The 19,895-nt window shown below is 45.9% G+C and overlaps 1 protein-coding gene across 3 annotated transcripts in view; it reads left to right on the top strand.

Moving 5' to 3' along the window:
* CDC5L (cell division cycle 5 like) overlaps window positions 1-19,895 on the top strand; it is a 175,799-nt gene that overhangs the window by 92,252 nt on the left and 63,652 nt on the right. For all 3 annotated transcript variants that reach the window (XM_033935886.1, XM_033935887.1, XM_033935888.1), the window contains 2 exons: window positions 3,076-3,264; window positions 13,737-13,885. In XM_033935886.1, coding sequence (XP_033791777.1) covers window positions 3,076-3,264; window positions 13,737-13,885 — 338 coding nt within the window. The remainder of the gene's footprint in view (window positions 1-3,075; window positions 3,265-13,736; window positions 13,886-19,895) is intronic.

Raw genomic sequence — 19,895 nt, 5'->3', positions numbered from 1 at the left:
AACACCATCTTCTGATGTGCTATTGACCCATCCAGTCATTCAGGTAGAGAGACATGCACTCCCAGCATGTGCAGATGTGCTGCAACTTCAATGAGGAACTCGGTAAGGACTCAGGGAGCCACCCCACTACTGAAAGAGTTACATTGGCTTCCAATTGAGAGCAGGGTGAAATTTAGAATCCTATTGCTGACGCACAAAACTGTCCACTTCTCGGAACTGCAATACCTAGCGGCCAGACTAAATAACTATACGCCCAAGCGTGCTCTGCACTTGAGCCAAGAGTCCTTACTACAAATACCTTCAAGAATGTTCTCGGTAATGGCCCCAACATGATGGAATGCCCTATCGAAGGAATTAAAGTTAGAAAACAGCACCAGAAAATTCAAGAAAGGGATAAAGACTATCCTTTTCTCAAACTACTTCAACTGAAATTATAAAGTTGATAGAGAGAGGAAACTAGAACTTTCAGAGATGCATGTAAATAGATTATATTTAGTTGAAATGGCTAACCTCCTTAAGTGGTGTGTAAAAAAAAAAAGTGTATAGAGTATTTAGCTGCAATAGTAAACCTAGTATTATATGTGTATATACATAGGACAATTAATCTATAATAATAAAACCCTAGAGCGCGCATGCGCTCTTGAAACTTCGTGATCCCTGCTGCTGTGATTTCTGATCCGTGGCCGCGTTCCATTTTAGAACGCTTCGGCAGGGATCACTCTAGCCACTCCCCTCCTCCCGCCCTCACTCACCAACCACTGGAAGAAGCGCAGGCAAGCTCTCTCCCTGCCCGCGTCCTCACTGCCCCGATTGGTGCTGGTGGTGGTGGCCGGGAGGAAGGCTTCGTGGAGCGCTGCCACACACCAACACTTTCACAGTCTCCTGAGCCGCGTTCTCGCCACCTCGATTGCCGCCACTCAGTCTTCACGCTTCCGCAACACAGGCGGGGATCAGAAAGGGTAAGGGAGCCGAGTCAGCGGAGGTTGGGCTGGGAGGGGAGAGAAGCCCTTCTCCAAGTACAACTGTAGTTCAACCTTAGATGCCCATGATTTGTCTGAGTCAGCCTTTTCGAAATACTCCTCATGAGAAGGCTAAGTCTGTATCCACCTGCAAGAGCTTTGAGGGATAGATCCTTTCCTGGACATTGGGGAAGCTTCCTTTCCTGATGAATTGGAGAGGAGCATCGCCTTTTCCAACACTTGTACCTGGTGAGGCACTGGTGTTGATGAACGGGTGGTGGACAGAGCATGAGGCTCCAGAATTGGTTGGTGTGGAGCCATAGTCTCCGAGATGATATCTGCTCCAACTCCTCCTACAATAAAAACTTGAACTTAAAACTTGACCCTGAACCTCTCCTCTTGGACAAGCATAGGTAAAGGTGAGGGCGATATTTGTACAGGAAAAATCTGCAAGGATGATGGAGCTGAATTGGAAGGCTGATCCTGGTGGTAAGGAGATTGGTGCATCAGAATCAACTCCATGGAGGAAGTGCTGTCCTCTCTGCATGAATTCTTCTTGGGTATAGGCAGTGCCATTGTCCAGGAGCTCCATGCACTATGCTTCGAGAGGGTCTGATGTCTATACTCTTTTGCCTTTGCTGAATGCAGGACATCAAGATCCCTCGATAAGGACAAGAATGGCATCAAATTCTAGTGTCTGGTCCAAAGCTGCTCTCTTCAGCAGGACTCTACTGGCATCCAATGTTGAGGTAGCTGGAAACCTCCTTTATGCTGGTGTGCCCTCAGTGTCTAATTCAGCTCTTCCATCCCTGGGAACCAATACCAGTGTTTATGCCAGACTTAGAAGCGACAAAAGTTTCTCATGCTGGGCCTCTTGATTCTTTTGGGGGTGGGGTTTCTTCTAGCATTTTGGTTTAGAGGGGACAATTAGAGGCATTGTGGTTAGGTTTTAAGCATGGCAAGCAGCATTTCTGAGCATCAGTCAGATGAATTTGCCACACCAAGAACACCCCCTTAATATCACTGGAAATTTTAAAGGACATCAGGGCAAAAAATAGCCAACATGAAATCAAAATGACCCGATTTTTTTTTTTTTTTTTTAATGAAAAAAGTACCCAACAGGGTGCTCAGATCTAAGAAGGACGATTGTTTCAAGAGCTCCAGGAAGTCCTTCTTATACAAAGACGCCTTTTAAAATTAAATCCTTAAATGTAATGTTTCTTTTTAAAGAAACAAAAATCATAAGAGGCTACAGACATTTCCCCTATTAACCCAATTTGTGCTTCTACCCTTGACCCTTCTGTATTATGTTGGTCCTTATTTGTTTTGGTATATGTTCTTAACTTGTAATATTGTATCCCTGCTTTTAAATTGTATATCGCTTAGAAGTATTATAAGCGATATTATTAAATTTTAAATAAACCTGAAAACCACTCAAAGCAAAGAAAACTTAAATGGGCTGAAAAACCTTATGGAGCTACTGTAGGAGGGGATTAGGAAACAATAAAAAATAATAATAATGAAGAAAGGTCCCACATACCTTAAGGGAAGGTACTAAAGAGAGAAATATTGCGCTGATTGCGCTGAGGAAATTACTCTGCTCTACAGAAGAAAAAAGACTGCTATTTTCATGCAAGTTGGGTGGCTCCTGCACATGTACAGTACAGTGCTTCTGAAGATTGTGGAATGCTGGGTAGTGTCTGTGCTAGGCTCCGTCTGATAATGTCACCCAAGTGGTATGGAGTAATGTCCTGCTTATCCTGTTGAATCCGGGTGAGAGGAGTGTGAGCCAGTTGAGTAGTTTGATTAACGAAATATTCATAGTGCTTTAAAATATTATTTTGGGGCTAGAACTGGTAGCAGGAAAAATATTATGTATTCTTTAAAAATCAACATGCTATTTTATTTAGTTTTTTTAATACTTGGTAGAACACAGGATAGTACTCAGTAATCTTAAAAACACATTCATAGCAATTTATTTTATCTAATTTCTGTTTTCATCAGTGCTGCTTCTTACAATAAGAAATGAGTCATATCTGTTATTCTCAGCGGTGCTTTAAGTGTACAGTACATAACATCTTTAATAAAGGCTTTCTTGGTTGTTTCGTTTTTCAAGATTTCAGATACAGAGCTAGAAGAAGTTGTGAAAATAGGCCAAGCAAGTGAGATTGCACGCCAAACAGCTGAAGAATCAGGAATTACCAATTCTGCATCCAGCACATTATTGTCTGAATATAGCATGACCAACAGCAGCATTGCCCTTAGAACCCCTAAAACACCAGCAGCACAGGACAGGATATTGCAGGTAAGGTGAACAGCACGCATGCGAGAGAGGTGTTTCCTGTGTAGATAAGATACTGTTGGGTTTGTAATGCATTGTTCTTTTTTTTGTGTGTGTAAATCTTTATTCATTTTTACATCTTACAACAAGTGTATCAATAATTGACAATTGAAATTAAATACATCAATTGAATTTCTATCATATTTAACATTAATACATAAAATTTAACCCCTTCCCTCCCACCCGTACCATAACATATGCAATCAAATATATCCTATAAAATATTATTTTCTACTGATCCAAACATTTAATAAAATTCAGAATTCCCCCCCCTCCCACTCTTCATTTGTACTGTACATATTAAGGAAAAATTTGAGAGCCGTGGAGTCTGTTCTGACTAAGTAAAAATGAAAAGAAAGAAAAAATCCTGAGGTATGCCGGTCTAAAGGGCTCAATTCCCTTTAAAACTGTTTGTATTGTTTTTCTCATCTAACCAGCACTTTTATTACAGCTAGGGCATTTTGCAGCACAATGAACACTTTTAAGGGTAAAAAAATGCTCATTGTGCTCCAGACGCGAGGTACTTCCGGCCTGCCTGTGCAAGCGTTGTGCAGGCCGGAGCGGTGGGGGGGTCTCGGGGTGAGGGGGGGTTTGCCCTCGATGTCTTCCCCGGTGCGGCTCCATACAGCGGCGGTTTTGTCCCCCTCTACTACTCTCTCATCCAAGCGCCCGAGGGTCTCTTGGGATGAGGATTTTTCCCCAGAGGAACAAGATAGTATTGATGTGAACCTGGACCTTTGGGAAGATTTCCAGGATGCTCTTGGGAGGCCGGATTCCGCCAGTGAGGGGTTCGAGCACCCCCCTGCTTGTGAGGATGCGCCTGTGGTGCGCATTTTTCAGCGAGAAGAGCTTCACAAGTTAATTCTTCAAGTCTCCTCGGTTTTGCACTTTTAGGACACTGTGTCGGAGCCCCCGCGTATGGTGGACCCCTTTGTTTAAGGGGATCCGCTCGGCTTCCCGCTCTTTTCCTATGCATTAGGATATTCGGGACATTATGCTCGCACAGTGACAAGTGCCGGAAACTCCTTTTCATTTTGTGCGTTCTATGGCCTGCCTGTACCCTATTCCTGAAGGGGATAGGGACACTCTGAAGTCGCCTGTGGTGGACGCGGTAGTCTCGGCCATATCTAAGAGGCATACTGTGTCTGTTGAGGGCAGTGCGGCCTTGAAGGACCCTGAAGAGCATAAGTTGGAGTCCTTCCTTAAACAGAATTTTAATGTGACAGCTCTGGTGGTCCAGGCAATGATGTGTGGCGGGCTGGTGGTTAGGGCATGTTTCCTCTGGGCCGAGCATGTGCTTAACAGTAAATCTGAGGATTGAGAATTGCTAAAGTGGCAAAGATTGAATTAGGTGCTTCTTATCTTTCAGATGCCATGTATGACCTCTTGCAAGCTTCTGCCAAGTTGTTGGTTTTAGGAGTGGCAACACGCAGTACCTTGTGGCTTTGCACTTGGTTGGCGGATACGGCGTCCAAAGCTAAGTTGACAAAGTTTCCCTTTAAAGTGTCCTTTTTGGTTGGTGAGGACTTGGACAAGTTGGTTCAGACTCTAACTGATTCTAAAGTGCCTCGTTTGCCTGAGGATAGGCCTAGGCCTCTAGCTTGAGGTGGGGCTGCTCGTGGGCGTAATTTCCGCCACTTCCGCCCTGGTCAAGGGGCTGCCTCCTTTCAGTCTCCTGAGCTCTCTAGAGGCAGGTTCTTTCAGCACATGCAGTCCTTTCGTGGAGCCTGCTGGGGTGCAGGCAGCGCCATCGCCTGGTCCCCTGCCGCCAGCCCTGCCCAGTGACTCCTTGCTGGTGCCCGTCTTGGTTCCAGTGGGTGCCAGGCTGCGAGATTTTTCTCCAAAGTAGGCAGACATCACGTCCGATCAGTGGGTTCTGGAGGTGATTTAGGACGGCTATACTCTGGAGTTTGCCCGTCGTTTGCCATATCATTTTCTCGCTTCCCCCTCACAGGTGGAGTGGAAGCAGACCCTTCAAAGATTGTTGGATCTCCATGCGGTGGTTCCGTTCCCCCTCAAGAGTGGGGCACAGGTGGGTACTCGATTTACTTTGTGATACCAAAGAAAGAAGGGACCTTTTGGCCTATCCTAGATTTGAAGAGGGTCAACAGGGCTCTTCACGTGCCTTCCTTCCACATGGAAACTCGGCAGTCTGTGATTCTGGCGGTTCAGCCGGGGGAGTTTCTGACCTCTCTAGATCCGACGGAGGCCTACTTCCACATGCCTATTCGGGCCTCCCATCATTGCTTCCTGCGCTTTGCGATCTTGGGGCAACATTTTCAGTTCTGTGCACTTCCCTTTCATCTGGCCATGGCTCCACGGACATTCACCAAGGTGATGGTGGTTGTTGCAGCAGCGTTACTAAAAGAGGGCATTCTAGTTCATCTCTACCTGGACGACTGATTGATTCATGCAAAGTTGTTCCAGGAGAGCACCTGGGTCACAGCTCGGGTGGTGGAGTTTCTGCAGACGCTGGGATTGGTAGGCAACCTTTCCAAGAGCCGGTTGTCTCCATCTCAGTGCCTGGAGTATCTAGGAGTGCTGTTCAACACCTCCTTGGGGAAGGCCTTCTGGAGGCCCGGGTAAGTAAATTGCATTCTCAGATTTGCCTCTTTATGGCATCCCGGTGTCCTCAGGCACAGGATTTCCTCCAAGTCTTGGGGTCAATGGCAGTTTCCCTCAATGTGGTGAGGTGGTCTCTGCCCACATGCGTCCTCTTCAGTATGCTTTTCTTCGGAGGTGGTCACCTCGGAGGCACAGACAGGATCATCCTGTTCGGCTTCCAGGCTTGGCTCGGTGCAGTCTTTGTTGGTAGCTCCAGACCTCCCATCTTGTACAAGAGACGAGTCGGGACCAGCCAAAGTGGACAGTACTGCTCACGGATGCCAGTCTTCTCAGTTGGGGAGCTCAGTGTCTAGGTCTGGCCCACGGAGGAGGCTTCTTGGCCGATCAGTGTTTTAGAGACCAGAGCCATCCGTCTGGCGTTGTTAGCCTTCCAGCCCTTTCTGATGGGCAAGTCAGTCAGGGTTCTTTTGGACAATGCCACGGCGGTGGCCTATGTCAATCATCAGGGGGGCACCAGGAGCACTTTGGTGGCATGGAGGCGGCTCAGCTCATGGTCTGGGCAGAGTCTCATCTTCAGGACATTTCAGCCTCCCACATAGCTGGAGTGGAGAATGTTCAAGTGGACTTTCTCAGTCGTCACGTGCTAGATCCCGGAGAGTGATGTCTAAGCTCTGTGGCCTTTCAGTTGATAGTGCAGTCTTGGGGTCAGCCCCTCATGGACCTGATGGTCACAAGTGTCAATGCTAAAACACTCTGCTTTTTCAGTCATCGCAGAAACGATCAGGCCGAGAGCCTGGATGCTCTAGTTCAACGGAGGGGCTGTTGTATGTGTTTCCTCCGTAGCCATTAGTGGGCAGAGTTCTTCTCAGCATAGTTCGACATCCAGACCTTATGGTCCTGGTGGCTCCGGATTGGCCCAGGCGACCGTGGTACGTGGATCCTCTTCCTTTTCCTTTCTCGGCTGACCTTCTGACTCGGGGTCTCATTCCAATGTTCAATCCGGGTCCCTTCTGTCTTATGACTTGGCTCTTGAAAGGGATCGCCTAGGTAAGAAGGGGTATTCAGATAAAGTAATCTCAACTCTCTTGGGGTCCCAGAGGTTTTCTACCTCTCGGGCTTATGTGAGGGCTTGGCGTCTATTTGAGGAGTGGTGTGCTGCACATGGAGTGATCTCTTTTCAAACTTCCCTGCCTGACACCTTAGAGTTCTTGCAGGATAGCCTAGACAGGGGACTGGCTTGGTCTAATCTCCAGGTTCAACTTGTGGTCTTGTCAGCCTTTCGTATGTTGTTGAAAGGTCAGTGTTTGACTGCTGTTGCTGATGTGACTCACTTCTTGTGGGCGGTCAAATTGCTCAAGCCTCCTGTGCGACCCTCTATTCCATCATGGGATCTGAATCTGATTCTGTCTGTTCTAGTACACCCACCTTTTGAACCGTTGGGCAACTGCTCTTTGAAGGACCTTACTCTTAAAGTGGTCTTCTTAGTGACCATTGCTTCAGCTAGATGTGTTTCTGAGCTGCAGGCTTTCTCTTGTAGGGCTTCCTTCTTGGAGTTTTCTAGGGAGCAGTTTGTCTTGAGGTCTGTTCCTACTTTTCATGTAAATCAGGTTCCTTCTTTTCATGTAAATCAGGTGGTGGTTCTCCAGGTGTTGGGTAGCCGGGAGGGCTCTTCCGAGCAGAGACAGTTGTGCAAGTTGGATGTCAGTCGTATCCTTCGCTCTTATGTGCAGAGGATACAGGAGATTAGGAAATCAGATCATCTCTTTGTTCTTCTCGCGGGTCCTCGTAATGGGGATGGCGTTTCTAAGGATACTATTGCGCGCTGGACAGTGGCGTACCAAGGGGGGGCGGGGAGGTCCGGCCCGGGTGCACGCCTTGGGGGGGTGCACAGATGGCCCGTTTTTGAAGGCGATGTTGGACACTTAGCTGTCCGGTTCTCACTGCCTCTAATGCCGGCCCTGCAGCTCTGGACTTCCCCACACCTGCTCCCACCCCACCCCCACCCCGGATCGCTATTATTTTAAATGTTATGGCAGCCGCGGCACTGTATCCGTCAGAGGAGACTTCTAACCTCGGCCTGCCCCGGAACTCTTCCTGTAACAGTGACTTTCTGTTTCCGCCTAGGCGGGCGGCTGCTGCTGGAAGAGTTCCGGGGCAGGCCGAGGTTAGAAGTCTCCTCTGACGGATACAGCGCCGCGGCTGCCATAACATTTAAAATTATAGCGATCCGGGGGGGGGGAGCAGATGTGGGGAAGTCCGGAGCTGCAGGGCCGGCGTTAGAGGCAATAAGAGCTGATGGTGCCGCAGAGTCCCGCGGGGGGAGGGAGGAAGGTAGAAGATGAACCGAAGCATGGCAATTTTGGGGGAGCAGGTGTGGGGAAGTCCAGAGCTGCAGGGGAGAGTGTTGCTGTACCCAGCTGGAGGGAGAAGGAAGATGAGGGAGAGAATGAAAGGAGATGCCAGGGCTTGGAGGGAAGGAGGAAGGTATACCAGCCTAAGGGAAAAGGAAGGGGGAGATGTCAGAGCATAGAGGGAGAGGGAAAGATGGAAGAAAAGGAAAGGAGAGAGATGCCAGAGAATCAGGGTAGGGAAGATACCAGACTGTGGAGTGTGAAGGAAGGAAAGAAGAGAGAGATGCCAGAGCATAGGGGATCGGGTGGTGACAGAGAGAAAAAAATGGAGAGGTGGCAGAGCTGAAATCAATCATGTACAAAGGAGAGAAGAGGCATAGGATAGATAGTTATGAAAGGAGCATAGAAAGAAAGAAGATGTATGGAAGAGAGAGAAGGCAGACATTGGATGGAAAGGGCAGAGAGGGCAGTGACTGGAAGGGGCGAGACAGAAGGTGAACAGTAGATGGAAGGGGTAGAGAGAGGGACAGACACTGAATGGAAGTGTGGGGGAAAGGGGGATCAGACGCTGGAGGGAAGTGGGGAGGAGAAAGAAAAAAGGGCACATGCTGGATTGAGGAACGAGGATAGAGTTAGATACTGGAAGGTGTGAGAGAAAGAGGTGGCAAGCTATAGGTAGACACAGTGAAAGAGGGAAATTGAGGACTGAATAATAAAAAAAGAATTTAGACAGAGACAGAAAATAAATTGAGAAGGAAAACAAGGGAAGAACGGGAGGAAAGGAACAGACAGAGAGATGCCAGAGCAGGGGGGAAGGGGAGGAGACAGATACCATACCTAGGAGGAGGAAAAGAGGAAGGAGACAGATACTGGATCTGAGGGGAAAAAGGAGGAGATATGCTAAAATCTGCTGGGAGGGAGGAAGGAAAGAAGGGGAGAAAGAGGCAGAGAAAGGGGGGGTGTTGTAAGCAGATTAGAAAGACTACAGAGAGAAAGGCCTGGACGAAAGGGGAAAGACAGGAGGAAAATGCAGGACTATGGGAGGTTCAGACAGAGAGGGAGGGAGAGAGAGGGAGACCTGGAACAACGGTACAAAGGAGAGCTGACAATGGATCTGGGGAGGATAATAGAGGGAAAAGAGAGAGAGACCTGGACTCAAAGAGGATGGGGCTGGATTGTGAAATAAATGTTGGATGCAAAAGAAAGAAGGGAAGAAAGATTGGATGCACAGTCAGAAGAAGGAAGTGCAACCAAGAGACTCATGAAATCACCAGACAACAAAGGTAGGAAAAATGATTTTATTTTCAATTTAGTGATCAAAATGTGTCTGTTTTGAGAATTTATATCTGCTGTCTATATTTTGCACTATATGTGTCTATTTTTCTATTGTTACTGAGGTGACATTGCATATTTTAAAGTAATCTGTTTGACATCTTTGAAAAAATCCCTGAAACTCGTAAATGATAACTAACATTTTCTCTGCATACCGTGTGCTTTGTGGTTTTTAAATATATTTTATGTTTACCATTATGAATTAATAAGATATTGTGTGTACATGAAAATGAATGGAAGAAATTGGGGGCGGGGCTGGGGGTGGGGCTAGGGTGAAACTGAATATTAATAGATGTCCCGTTTTGATGAAAAAAATAAATGGTCACATTAGTCTTACCTCCCCGCTGCTGCTGCTAATCGCCGACAAGAAGTCTTCTTTCCGACGTCAATTCTGACATCGGAGAGGATGTTCTGGGATAGCCAGTCACTGCCTGGCTGGCATGGAACGTCCTCTCCGATGTCAGAATTGACGTCGGAAAGAAGACTTCTTGTCGGCGATTAGCTTGTCGGCGATTAGCAGCAGCGGGGAGGTAAGACTGCAGGGGCGCGGACCGGGGGAAAGGAAAGAGAGAGGCTTTTTTTTTTTTTTTCCGCGGCAGGGAGGGAAGGATGTAGGCAGGCAAACTGGCTGGCTTTAGCACAGCAGGGAGGGAGGGAGATAGGTAGGCTGGCTGGCTTTCGGGGTGGACAAAATCTGGAAGGCACTGGGGGCACTATGGACACAGGACAGAGGCACTGGGGGCACTATGGACACGGGAAGGAGGCACTGGGGGCGCTGGACACAGGACGGAGGCACTGGGGGCCCTATGGACACGGGAAGGAGGCACTGGGGGCACTATGGACACAGGACGGAGGCACTGGGGGCACTATGGACACGGGACGGAGGCACTGGGGGCACTAAGGACATAGGAAGGAGGCACTGGGGGCACAAAGGATGGAGGCATTGGGGGGCACTAAGGACACGATGGAGGCACTGGGGGCACTAAGGACACGGGAAGGAGGCACTGGGGGCACTAAGGACATGGGAAAGAAGGAGGGAGGGAAGGATTAGAAAGGGACAATTATTGGGCCTGAGTGCAGAAAGAAAGAAATGAAAGAAAGGATACACAGTCAATTAATAGATGTCCCCTTTTGATGAAAAAAATAAATGGTCACGTTACCTCTGACTTACTTTCTCTGCAGCAGAGTCGGCAGCCGCACTGAGGTGCAGGAAGGTCCCGTGATGACTCGTCTGCTGGCTCTGCTCCGGAAGAAGTAAGTTACGTCGGAGGGGGTGGACCCGGCAGACACAGTCACTGTGGGATATTGCCGCAACTCCCTGCGTCTGCTGGGTCCACCCCTTCCGACGTAACTTACTTCTTCTGGAGCAGAGCTAGCAGACGAGTCATCGCAGGACCTTCCAGCATGCGGCTGCCGAGTCCGCTCCAGAGCAAGTACATCGGAGTGGGGTGGACTGGCAGCCGGAAGCTACAGTCATCGCGGACCTTGCTGCATGAAGGGAGAGAAAGGAGCAGGACTGCTGGAATGGAAGAGTGGTGGAGGGAAAGAAAGGGGGCAGGGTGGTATGGAAGAGTGGTGCTGATGGAAGTGATGTACAGAGAAAGGGGAGAGACATAAGGGGGAAGGATATTGGAGGGAAAGAAAGGGGGCAGATGCTGATTGAAGAGGGGTGGATGGAGAGAGAAAGGGCAGACATTGGATGGTAGTGGAGAGCCTATGCTGGATGGAAGTGCAGATGGGAGAGATAGGGGAGCAAATGCAGGAAGGAAATGGGAGGAGAGAAAGAGGGTAGCAGACGTTGGATGGAAGTGGACAGAGAGAGGAGAAGGTACTACATGGAAGGGTTGGAGAAAGAGGGTACATGATGGAAGGAGGGGATAAATAAAAGGAGGGCACATGGGGAGAAAAGGATTGAGTTAGGGAAACACTGGAGGGGTGAGGGAAAGAGGTGGCAAGCTTTAGGTAGACAGTAAAAAAGGACATTGATGAGAGGGTAGTAAGAACGTAATTAGACAGATGCAGAAAATAAATTGAAAAAGAAAATGAGGGAAAAAGGGAAAGGGATTGCAGAGGAGAGGTGTGGGAGAGGGAAGGAGAGGAGAGAGATGCCAGACCAATGGGGGTGAAAGGAGAGATGGAAGGGGGAGGCATACAGTTTCTGGAAGGGGCATAGAAGGAGAGAAGATGCCATATAGGGGAAGAGAGACGGCAGACAGTGGATGGAAGGAAGAGAGTTACAAGAAGATGAGGAAAGCAGAAACCACAGAAGACAAAGGTAGAAAATTTTTTTCTATTTATTTATTGCTTTAGGAGACATGTGTCACTGTTTCTGTGGAGTATTGTATGCAGAGTCCAGCTTCTTGCTGGTTCAATTTAACCTTTGTCTATATATTTCTATTTTATCCCCCCTTTTACAAAACTGTGGAGCGTTTTTTAGCGCCAGCCGTGGTGGTAGCAGCTCTGATGCTCAGAATTCTATGAGCATCAGAGCTGTTACCTCCGTAGCTAAAATCCACACTACAGTTTTGTAAGATGGAGGGGTTAGTTTGTGATGACATATTCCATACTAGGCGAAGGTGTTGTCTGTGTTCTGTGTGTTCGAAAGACATGGTTTTTTGTTAGGATTGACTGCAGGATTGATCTGTACTAGTCTGGCTTGTTTAGTTTTACAATGGGTGTATTGATGTTGTACTGCTCATTGCAGTATGTAAGATGCTGCCTTTTCCTAGGTACTTACTCATGTGTGACGTGTGGATTGTTACTAAAAATCATGTTTTCATACAGTTGAGGGGGGGGTGTCAAAAATGATGGGCCCCGGGTGTCACATATGCTAGGTACACTACTGGCGCTGGATTAAGTATACTATTGCTTCTGCTTATCTTCTGAAGAAAAAGTCTGTTCCAGAGTTTCTCAAGGCTCATTCCATGTGGGATCAGGCAGCTTCTTGGGCTGAGTGTTCTCTAGTGCCTCCAGTGGATATTTGCAAGGCTGCAATTTGGTTTTCTCTGCATTCCTTTGTCAGACACTACCGTGTGGATGTTCAAGAGCGTCGAGACGCGGTATTCGGTGAACGTGTTCTGTTGTCGGCCCTTCGGGGGTCCCACCCTTAATGGGTACTGCTTTGATATGTCCCATTCATAAGTCTACCAGGTGCTACCAGGTGCTACAGGTAAACTAGCAGCAGAGACCATGTGTAGCAGTGTTCTCCATAGAAACCTTTGCCAGCCAGATGGCACGAAGGAGTAACTTAACAAGGAGAGCAGAGAACTATACTGTACACAGTATTATAAAAAATTCTGTTATAATAATAAACTTTTACTAATATTGACGGGGGTTGCCATTCAACATATTACTGGAAATTGGAAGGATTATACTAAGCTTAATTATACCTTTTGGTGGAATTCAGTCTGTCAAATAAAATGGAGAGAGTGCTTGCTATACAGCAAGGAAATTATAACAAGTTTAAAAAGATTTTGGGGCCATTGATTACATATTCTAATGATCAGACGTCTTAGCTACCCTTTTTTTTATTACATATTGTTATAAGTAGGGTGGGATTGGGATATATGATATTTGTTTTAACTGGTTTATTATTAATAATAATTTTATTCTTGTATACCGCCATACCGATAAAGTTCTAGGCGGTTCACATCCATTAATTAAGGTCCGTGATGAACACGGATTTACAAAATTTTGAAAAAGTTACAGGCAAAGTTACAGGGGTGGGAAATCTTTGATTGGGATTAAGCAGGGGAGGGATTCTTTTATGCTTTGATGATTATAAGTAAGAATGTCAAGTGATTTGTAAAAGTTATTTTTGATTGAATATTACACATTTGTTGTAAGATATGAAAACAAATAAAGATTAAAAAAAAAAATTCTGTTATTTAAAGATTCAGTTCGTCTCTCTCGCTCTCTCTCTCTCTCTCTCTCTCTCTGCAAACACATAGTCATTTAAAGTAAACGTAAAATCCAGGTTAAAAATAATTGCATAACTTGAACTGATGTGATGATTTGTACAACAGAAGAAAAAGCTATGACTAATAACTTTTAAAACAAATATATGAATCTTGAAAACAAAAGTTCTATATTGTCCATTCTTTATTTTCTCTAAGTTCTGCTGTTGAAACAAACCAGGTTAATTGTACAAAGCAATGTAATTAACCGAGAAATATTTTGTTTTAACAGGAAGCCCAGAATTTGATGGCCCTTACAAATGTAGACACTCCTCTGAAAGGCGGTCTTAATACTCCTCTTCATGAGAGTGACTTCTCTGGTGTGACTCCACAGAGACAAGTTATCCAGACTCCAAACACAGTGCTTTCTACACCATTCAGGTACTGCTGAATTTTCCTACATCTTCTGGGGGGGGGGGGGCAGGGTTTTGTTGATTACATTAAATTTATACATTACATTTTACCAACTTGAGTTCAAAGCGGCTAACAAAAAGAAAGCTGAATAGTCTTCAGGAATTCCATTAAATCTTTAAATTACTTACAATAAGCATTTCCTAAATAAAAAAGTATTTAACAATTTCCATAACATAGAAAAGTGGAAAGTGGAAGCAAATTCCATATAGACATTGCTTGGTAAGATTGTATAAATTTTGCAAGAATAGTCTATCTTACAGATTTGATTGAAGGAAAGCCTAATAAGAATTTCTTCATCCTTATTTCCTGAAGCCACTGAAAGTGTAACATATAGGGGACAAATCCCCATATAATGACCTAAAAGCAATGACACATTCCCATATAATGACCTAAAAGCAATGACACAAAGTTTATAATAGATCTGGCACTCATCTGGTAACCAGTGTAACTGTATAGAAAAAGGTGTAACATTTAAATTTAGAGGTAGAGAAGATTAACCTAGCAGCAGCATTTTGTATATATTGAAGTGTACCCCTTTAGGCCCTCATGCAATTAATATAAACAATATTAGCAGTCTGTTTTGGAAAGAACTAATGTTTGCACAAAAGTTTTGAAATTCAAAGCAAATATTTTTGTTTTTAAATGACATTAAATAATGATGACTGTATATCTTAAGTGATACTAAAGCATGTTTTTCATTTGTTTATTTCCCATCTGTTTTTTTTTTCCTGATATTCAATAACGTTTACAAACTGTTTTTTTGATAGGGTTAATTATAAATTTAAATACTAACAAAATTGGAAGGATTTCAAGCTGACTTGATAACACAACTTCAAGTAGTCTGTCTTTGTTTAAAAACAAATTTGGTGGTCACAAATGAGTTCGTCTTTCTGACCATTTGTTTGTGTTGACATAATCTGTCCAGCAAGGCACTCCCACTGCTAAGGCCTCAATATCCAGATGGATCCATTAGGCCCTTTCGTCAGCCTACATGCTTTCTGGGAAACAGTCTCCTGTTTCCGTGTGGCTTCTTCGTGGGCTGAAGCTAAAGCTATCTCCTCTGAGAAGATCTGCAGGGCAGCAAACATGGTCCTCTATACCAGTATTTCTCAACCTTTTCAAGCCAAGTACCCCCTAAGCCTAACTCTTATGCAGATGACATCCAGCTGCTCCTCCCCTTAGGCGAAAATCGGCCATCCCAAATTGCTAACCTCGAACTCTGCCTCACTGACATGAAAACTTGGATGTCAAACAACAAGCTTCAACTTAACGCATCCAAAACCGAACTTCTATGGATCAGAAACAAAAACACCAAATACCTACGACCTACACTAACATGGGATTCCACTCGACTAACGGCAGCAGATCAAGTTCGCAGCCTAGGAGTAACCCTAGACGGACACCTATCCTTATCCAACCACATATCCCAAGTAGTCTCCACCTCCTTCTACTACCTTCGCCAACTGAAAAGGATCAAACCCTACATCTCCAAACCAGACCTCGCCCAACTCCTATACGCATATGTCCTCTCCAGAATGGATTATTGTAACTCGCTATTTAACGGACTAACCAAAAATAATATCAGACGCCTCCAACGGGTCCAAAATGCAGCCATCCGCCTCCTACACAACCTCAACTACCGCGATTCCATCTCCCCGGCACTCCATGCTGAACACTGGCTCCCAATTAGCCAACGCTGTACTTTCAAAGCCCTAACAATTGCCCACAAGAGAATCTACTCCACCACCCCCTCCTACATAAAATCCAAACTTCCCATCTACAACCCCACTCGCACCCTCCGCTCAAAGTCAGAGACACGCCTATGCGTCCCCCCCGGAAGATCCCTGCTCACAGAAACTGCCCACAAACGATCCTACAGCCACTTCATTCCACACCTCTGGAACCAACTTCCCCCCCAACTTAGACAACAGAACTCATTACTAGCATTCCGTAAATCGGTAAAGACCCTCCTCTTCAATTAAAGATCTCCTCTGTCTCTCCCCCCCTTAAGCCCCACCCTCCACTCTCCTATCTCCTTCCCGAAACTCCAGTATGACCCTCTCTTACTCTATCCACTAAAAATTTGCATCTATATGCTTATAACTTTCCGTAAATTAAACTACGGTATTTCCCCCTTCTCTCTCTCTGCTTAATCTCCCTGTATTCAATTCTCTCTAAAAACTATAAATCCAACCACTAAACCTGTTGTACTACTTATATGTCTAGTTACTCCGCACTGTGTATGTTCATTTGTAAACCGTTCTGAGCTATTGGGAGGACGGGATAAAAATCTAAATAAATAAAATAAATAAATAAAATAAATAAACAAATACCAACCGAGTACCCCTGCCCAAACTCCGCCCCTGACTTCACCCCATAACAATTAGTATTAACTAATTGTATTAGTATTAACTAATTGTATTAGTATTAACTAATTGTAATGCAATTTCTTCTATTCATTTTTCATATACACACAATATAATCTTATTAATGCATAATGATAACCACAAAATTAAAAAAACACAAAGCATACAGTAAGCAGAGAAAGTGCTAATTATCATTTATATTTGGGGGGATTTTCAAGGATGTTAAGGCAGATGACTTTAAAATATGCAATGTCACCTCAGTAACAACTATAATAAAATAGAGAAATATAGTGCAGATGCATGCTCAAGGCCCGGCAGAGGCAGGAAGTTCTTCAAGCGGCACCGGCATATCCTTTGGGCTATGTGCTGGTGCCAGATGGGGGGGTGCGGGGATGGCGGGGTAAGTTTCAAGTTCCACTGTATATCTTATAGAAGATAAAATTAAAACATTAGGAAATTCAGGGGATTTACATCATTTTGAAAGTTAGTACTACTGTATTCTAATCTAATCTTCTATTTGTAATGTAATGTAATTTATTTCTTATATACCGCTACATCCGTTAGGTTCTATGTGTGTTGCACATACCTATTCAGGCTCTAGGCGACTTTCAAAGAGGGGTTGAAAGGGGATCAGGAGGAGGGAATAAAAGGGGGCCTTGAAAGGAGGGGTAAGAGCGGGGGGTGAAATCTCAGTTGTCTACGAGCTTCGTCTAGAGCACAGTTCTTCAACCGCTGGTCCGCAGAAAATTCCTGCCAGTCCGCGCAGGGCCGGCGAGATGGACACCGTTAAATTTCCTGCCCCAGTGGTGTTCGCGGAAATCTTCTGTTCCTCCCAGCCTCGGGCGATTAAGACAGGCTGCCGACGTCGGGCATTCCCTCTGTGAGTCTCGCCTATGCGGAAACAGGAAGTTGAAACAAAATAGGCGGGACTCAGAGAGGGAATGCCCGACGTCGGCAGCCTGTCTTGATCGCTGCCCCTGCCGAGTCGCCGAAGAGGACCCCGGGGAAGGTGCAGGTAGAAGAGAGATGGTCAGTGTGCGTGGGGGGCGTCAGCATGTGGATTGGGGCCATCAGCAGCGTCTGTACTGAGAGTCTGCCCACGTGCAGGATGCAGCGGGTAGGATGCCTCCGGCTCATCTTGGGCAGCAGGGCCTGCGGTGCAAAGCTGTTTTTGCCGGCTTGAAGGGGTCGCGAATGTGCAGGGAGCCTTCAACAGTGGCTGTCTCCTCTCCTAGCAGTTCTGTACTTACCAGGGCAGTGATTCACTTTGGCAACTTTCCATTTCCTCAGAGGCGGCAACGGACCCAAGGCTGCCTAAGGAAATCACTGCTGCAGGCAAGTACTGAGAGCTGCTGGAAGGAGAGGAAGCCACTGTTGGAGGCTGGGAAGCTGCTGGATAAAAGGAGAGCTGCTACTGCACCTGGAGGGAGGTAGAAAGAGAGATGCTGCTGGGAGGGGAAGAGGGAAAGAGATGGGAAAAGAGCTACTGTTGGATAGGGAGAAGGAGGGAAGAGAGAAAGAAAAAAGGAAGGAAACAGCTGGCAGGGAGATTAGAGGAGGGAAAGGGGAGAGACAGGAATGAGAAAGTAGAGAGAGATTGATGCTGGAAAGGGGGTCAGCAGAGAAATGAGAGAGGGATAAAGATGCTAGATCTGGTGTAGGAGAGATAAAAATGAAGAAAGCAGTGAAGCTGGAATAAATGATGTAAAAAGGAGAGAGGAGGCTGGATGGAAAGGGGAGAGGGGCATAGAAAGAAGTCAGATATATATGGAAGGGGGAGAGGCCAGACAGTGGATGGAATGGACAGACGCTGGAAGGAAGAGTGGAAAGAAGATGAAAGCAGAGACCACAAAAGGTAGAAAAAAATCATTTTATTTCTATTTTGTCATTACAATATATCAGATTTGAAATATATATCCTGCTAGAGACATAACTGGGGACTGCAAAGCCTAACACTATTCCTATCATGTGTGACTGCAGTATTCTGTTAGCATGATATTTCTGTGTAGCATTCTGTAATAATTTGGCTTGTTCAGTTTTCTTGATAATAGAGGGGATATATGTGAAGGGGAGGGAAGACAGGGGTTTTGTTGGTCCTTTGCTCTGAATATTTATATTTATAAAATGACAATTGTACAGAATATTGTTTCTTTTTATACTTTAATAAAATACATTCAATATAAAATCATAACTGAAGCTTGTGCAGATGGGATCAGATGGTTTATGGGGACCAAGCTTGCGGAGACGGGGCGAAAATGTGTTTTTTTTATTTCGGTCTTAGTAGTTTGCCGGTCCACAAAATAATTCTTTTATTTCTGCCGGTCCACGGGTGTAAAAAGGTTGAAGAACACTGGTCTAGAGCACATGTGTCAAACACAAGCCCCGTGGGCTGAATCCAGCCCATCTGGCCTTTTTATGTGGCCCGCGGCAATGCTTCTGAACTTCCCTTTCTCAGAGCCCAGCGTGTCCTCCCTCCCATGCCAGTCCGACGTCGCTGCCTTTCCGGAAAGTCTGCAGGCATTAGCAGCGATTCGGTAGTGTTGTTTGTGGCTCCCCCTCCTGCCTTCCGTCCCCCGCGGTCCACCCGGGCAGAAACAGGAAGTTGTGCGTCATTGTAGACAGACCACGGCAGGTGAAAAGCAGGAGGAGGAGCCACGTACAACATGCCCGAATCACTGAGGCTGGCAGATTCCTCGGCTTGGCGGCAACATCGGACCGGCGCCGGAGGGAAAGACACACCGGGCTGTGAGGAGAGAGGGACCGGCACTAGAGGGAAAGGCATGCTGGGCTGTGAGGAGAGCAAGATGAAGGGAGAGAGGTTGGACCTGGGGTAGTGTGGAGGAAGAGGAAAAAAGATACTTGAATGGAGAACCGTTGGGAAGAGAAAGGGAGAAATGGTGGACCTGGGGGGATGGAGGGAGGGAGGAAGGCAGACAGGGGGAGAGTTGGGATGGGGCAGTTGGGAAGAGAAAGGGAGAGAAGCTGGATCTGGAGATGGGAGGGAGGGAGAGAGAAATGTTAGGCCTGGGGGTGGAAGTGAGAGAGAGATGCAGCATCTCTGGTTTGTTGTGGGGTTTTTTTCCTTCCATCTCATTGTTCAGCATCAAGGGGGGGAGGGAAGAAGAACAACAGAAAAGAGAGGGAGCAAAATGTTGGACCAAGAGGAGAGAGGAAGAGATTTAGAAGGAAATAGGAGGCTGGGAAATGGAAGAGCTACAGAATAAGAGAAGATGGAAAATTGATAGGTAGCTGAAAATTGAAAAAGGAGAAGGATGAGAAAGAGGGTGAGATTTGAATGGACAGAGGCAGAAAAGAAAAAAAGGGAAAAGTTGAAAGGGAAAAATCAATATGTTGGAGACAGGGACTGGAGCAAGAGAGAAGAGGAGAAAAAAAATGGACAGCAGACACTGGAAAGAGAATTAGAAGATAGACAAAATTAGAAAGAGAAACCGGGACCAAAAGCAAAATGACCAGACAGCAAAAGGTAGAAAAAATAATTTTATTTTCTATTTTGTGATTACAGTATGTCAAATTTGAAATGTATATCCTGTCAGAGCTGGTGTTAGATAGCAAGCGTGAACTAGGACCTAAAAGAGAGGAAAAGTCTTTTT

The sequence above is a fragment of the Geotrypetes seraphini genome, chromosome 3 (genome assembly GCF_902459505.1).
Source record: "Geotrypetes seraphini chromosome 3, aGeoSer1.1, whole genome shotgun sequence".
Classification (NCBI taxonomy): Eukaryota; Metazoa; Chordata; class Amphibia; order Gymnophiona; family Dermophiidae; genus Geotrypetes; species Geotrypetes seraphini.
The sequence above is the reverse complement of the archived record's forward strand: the minus strand, read 5'-3'. Positions and strand labels throughout refer to the sequence as shown.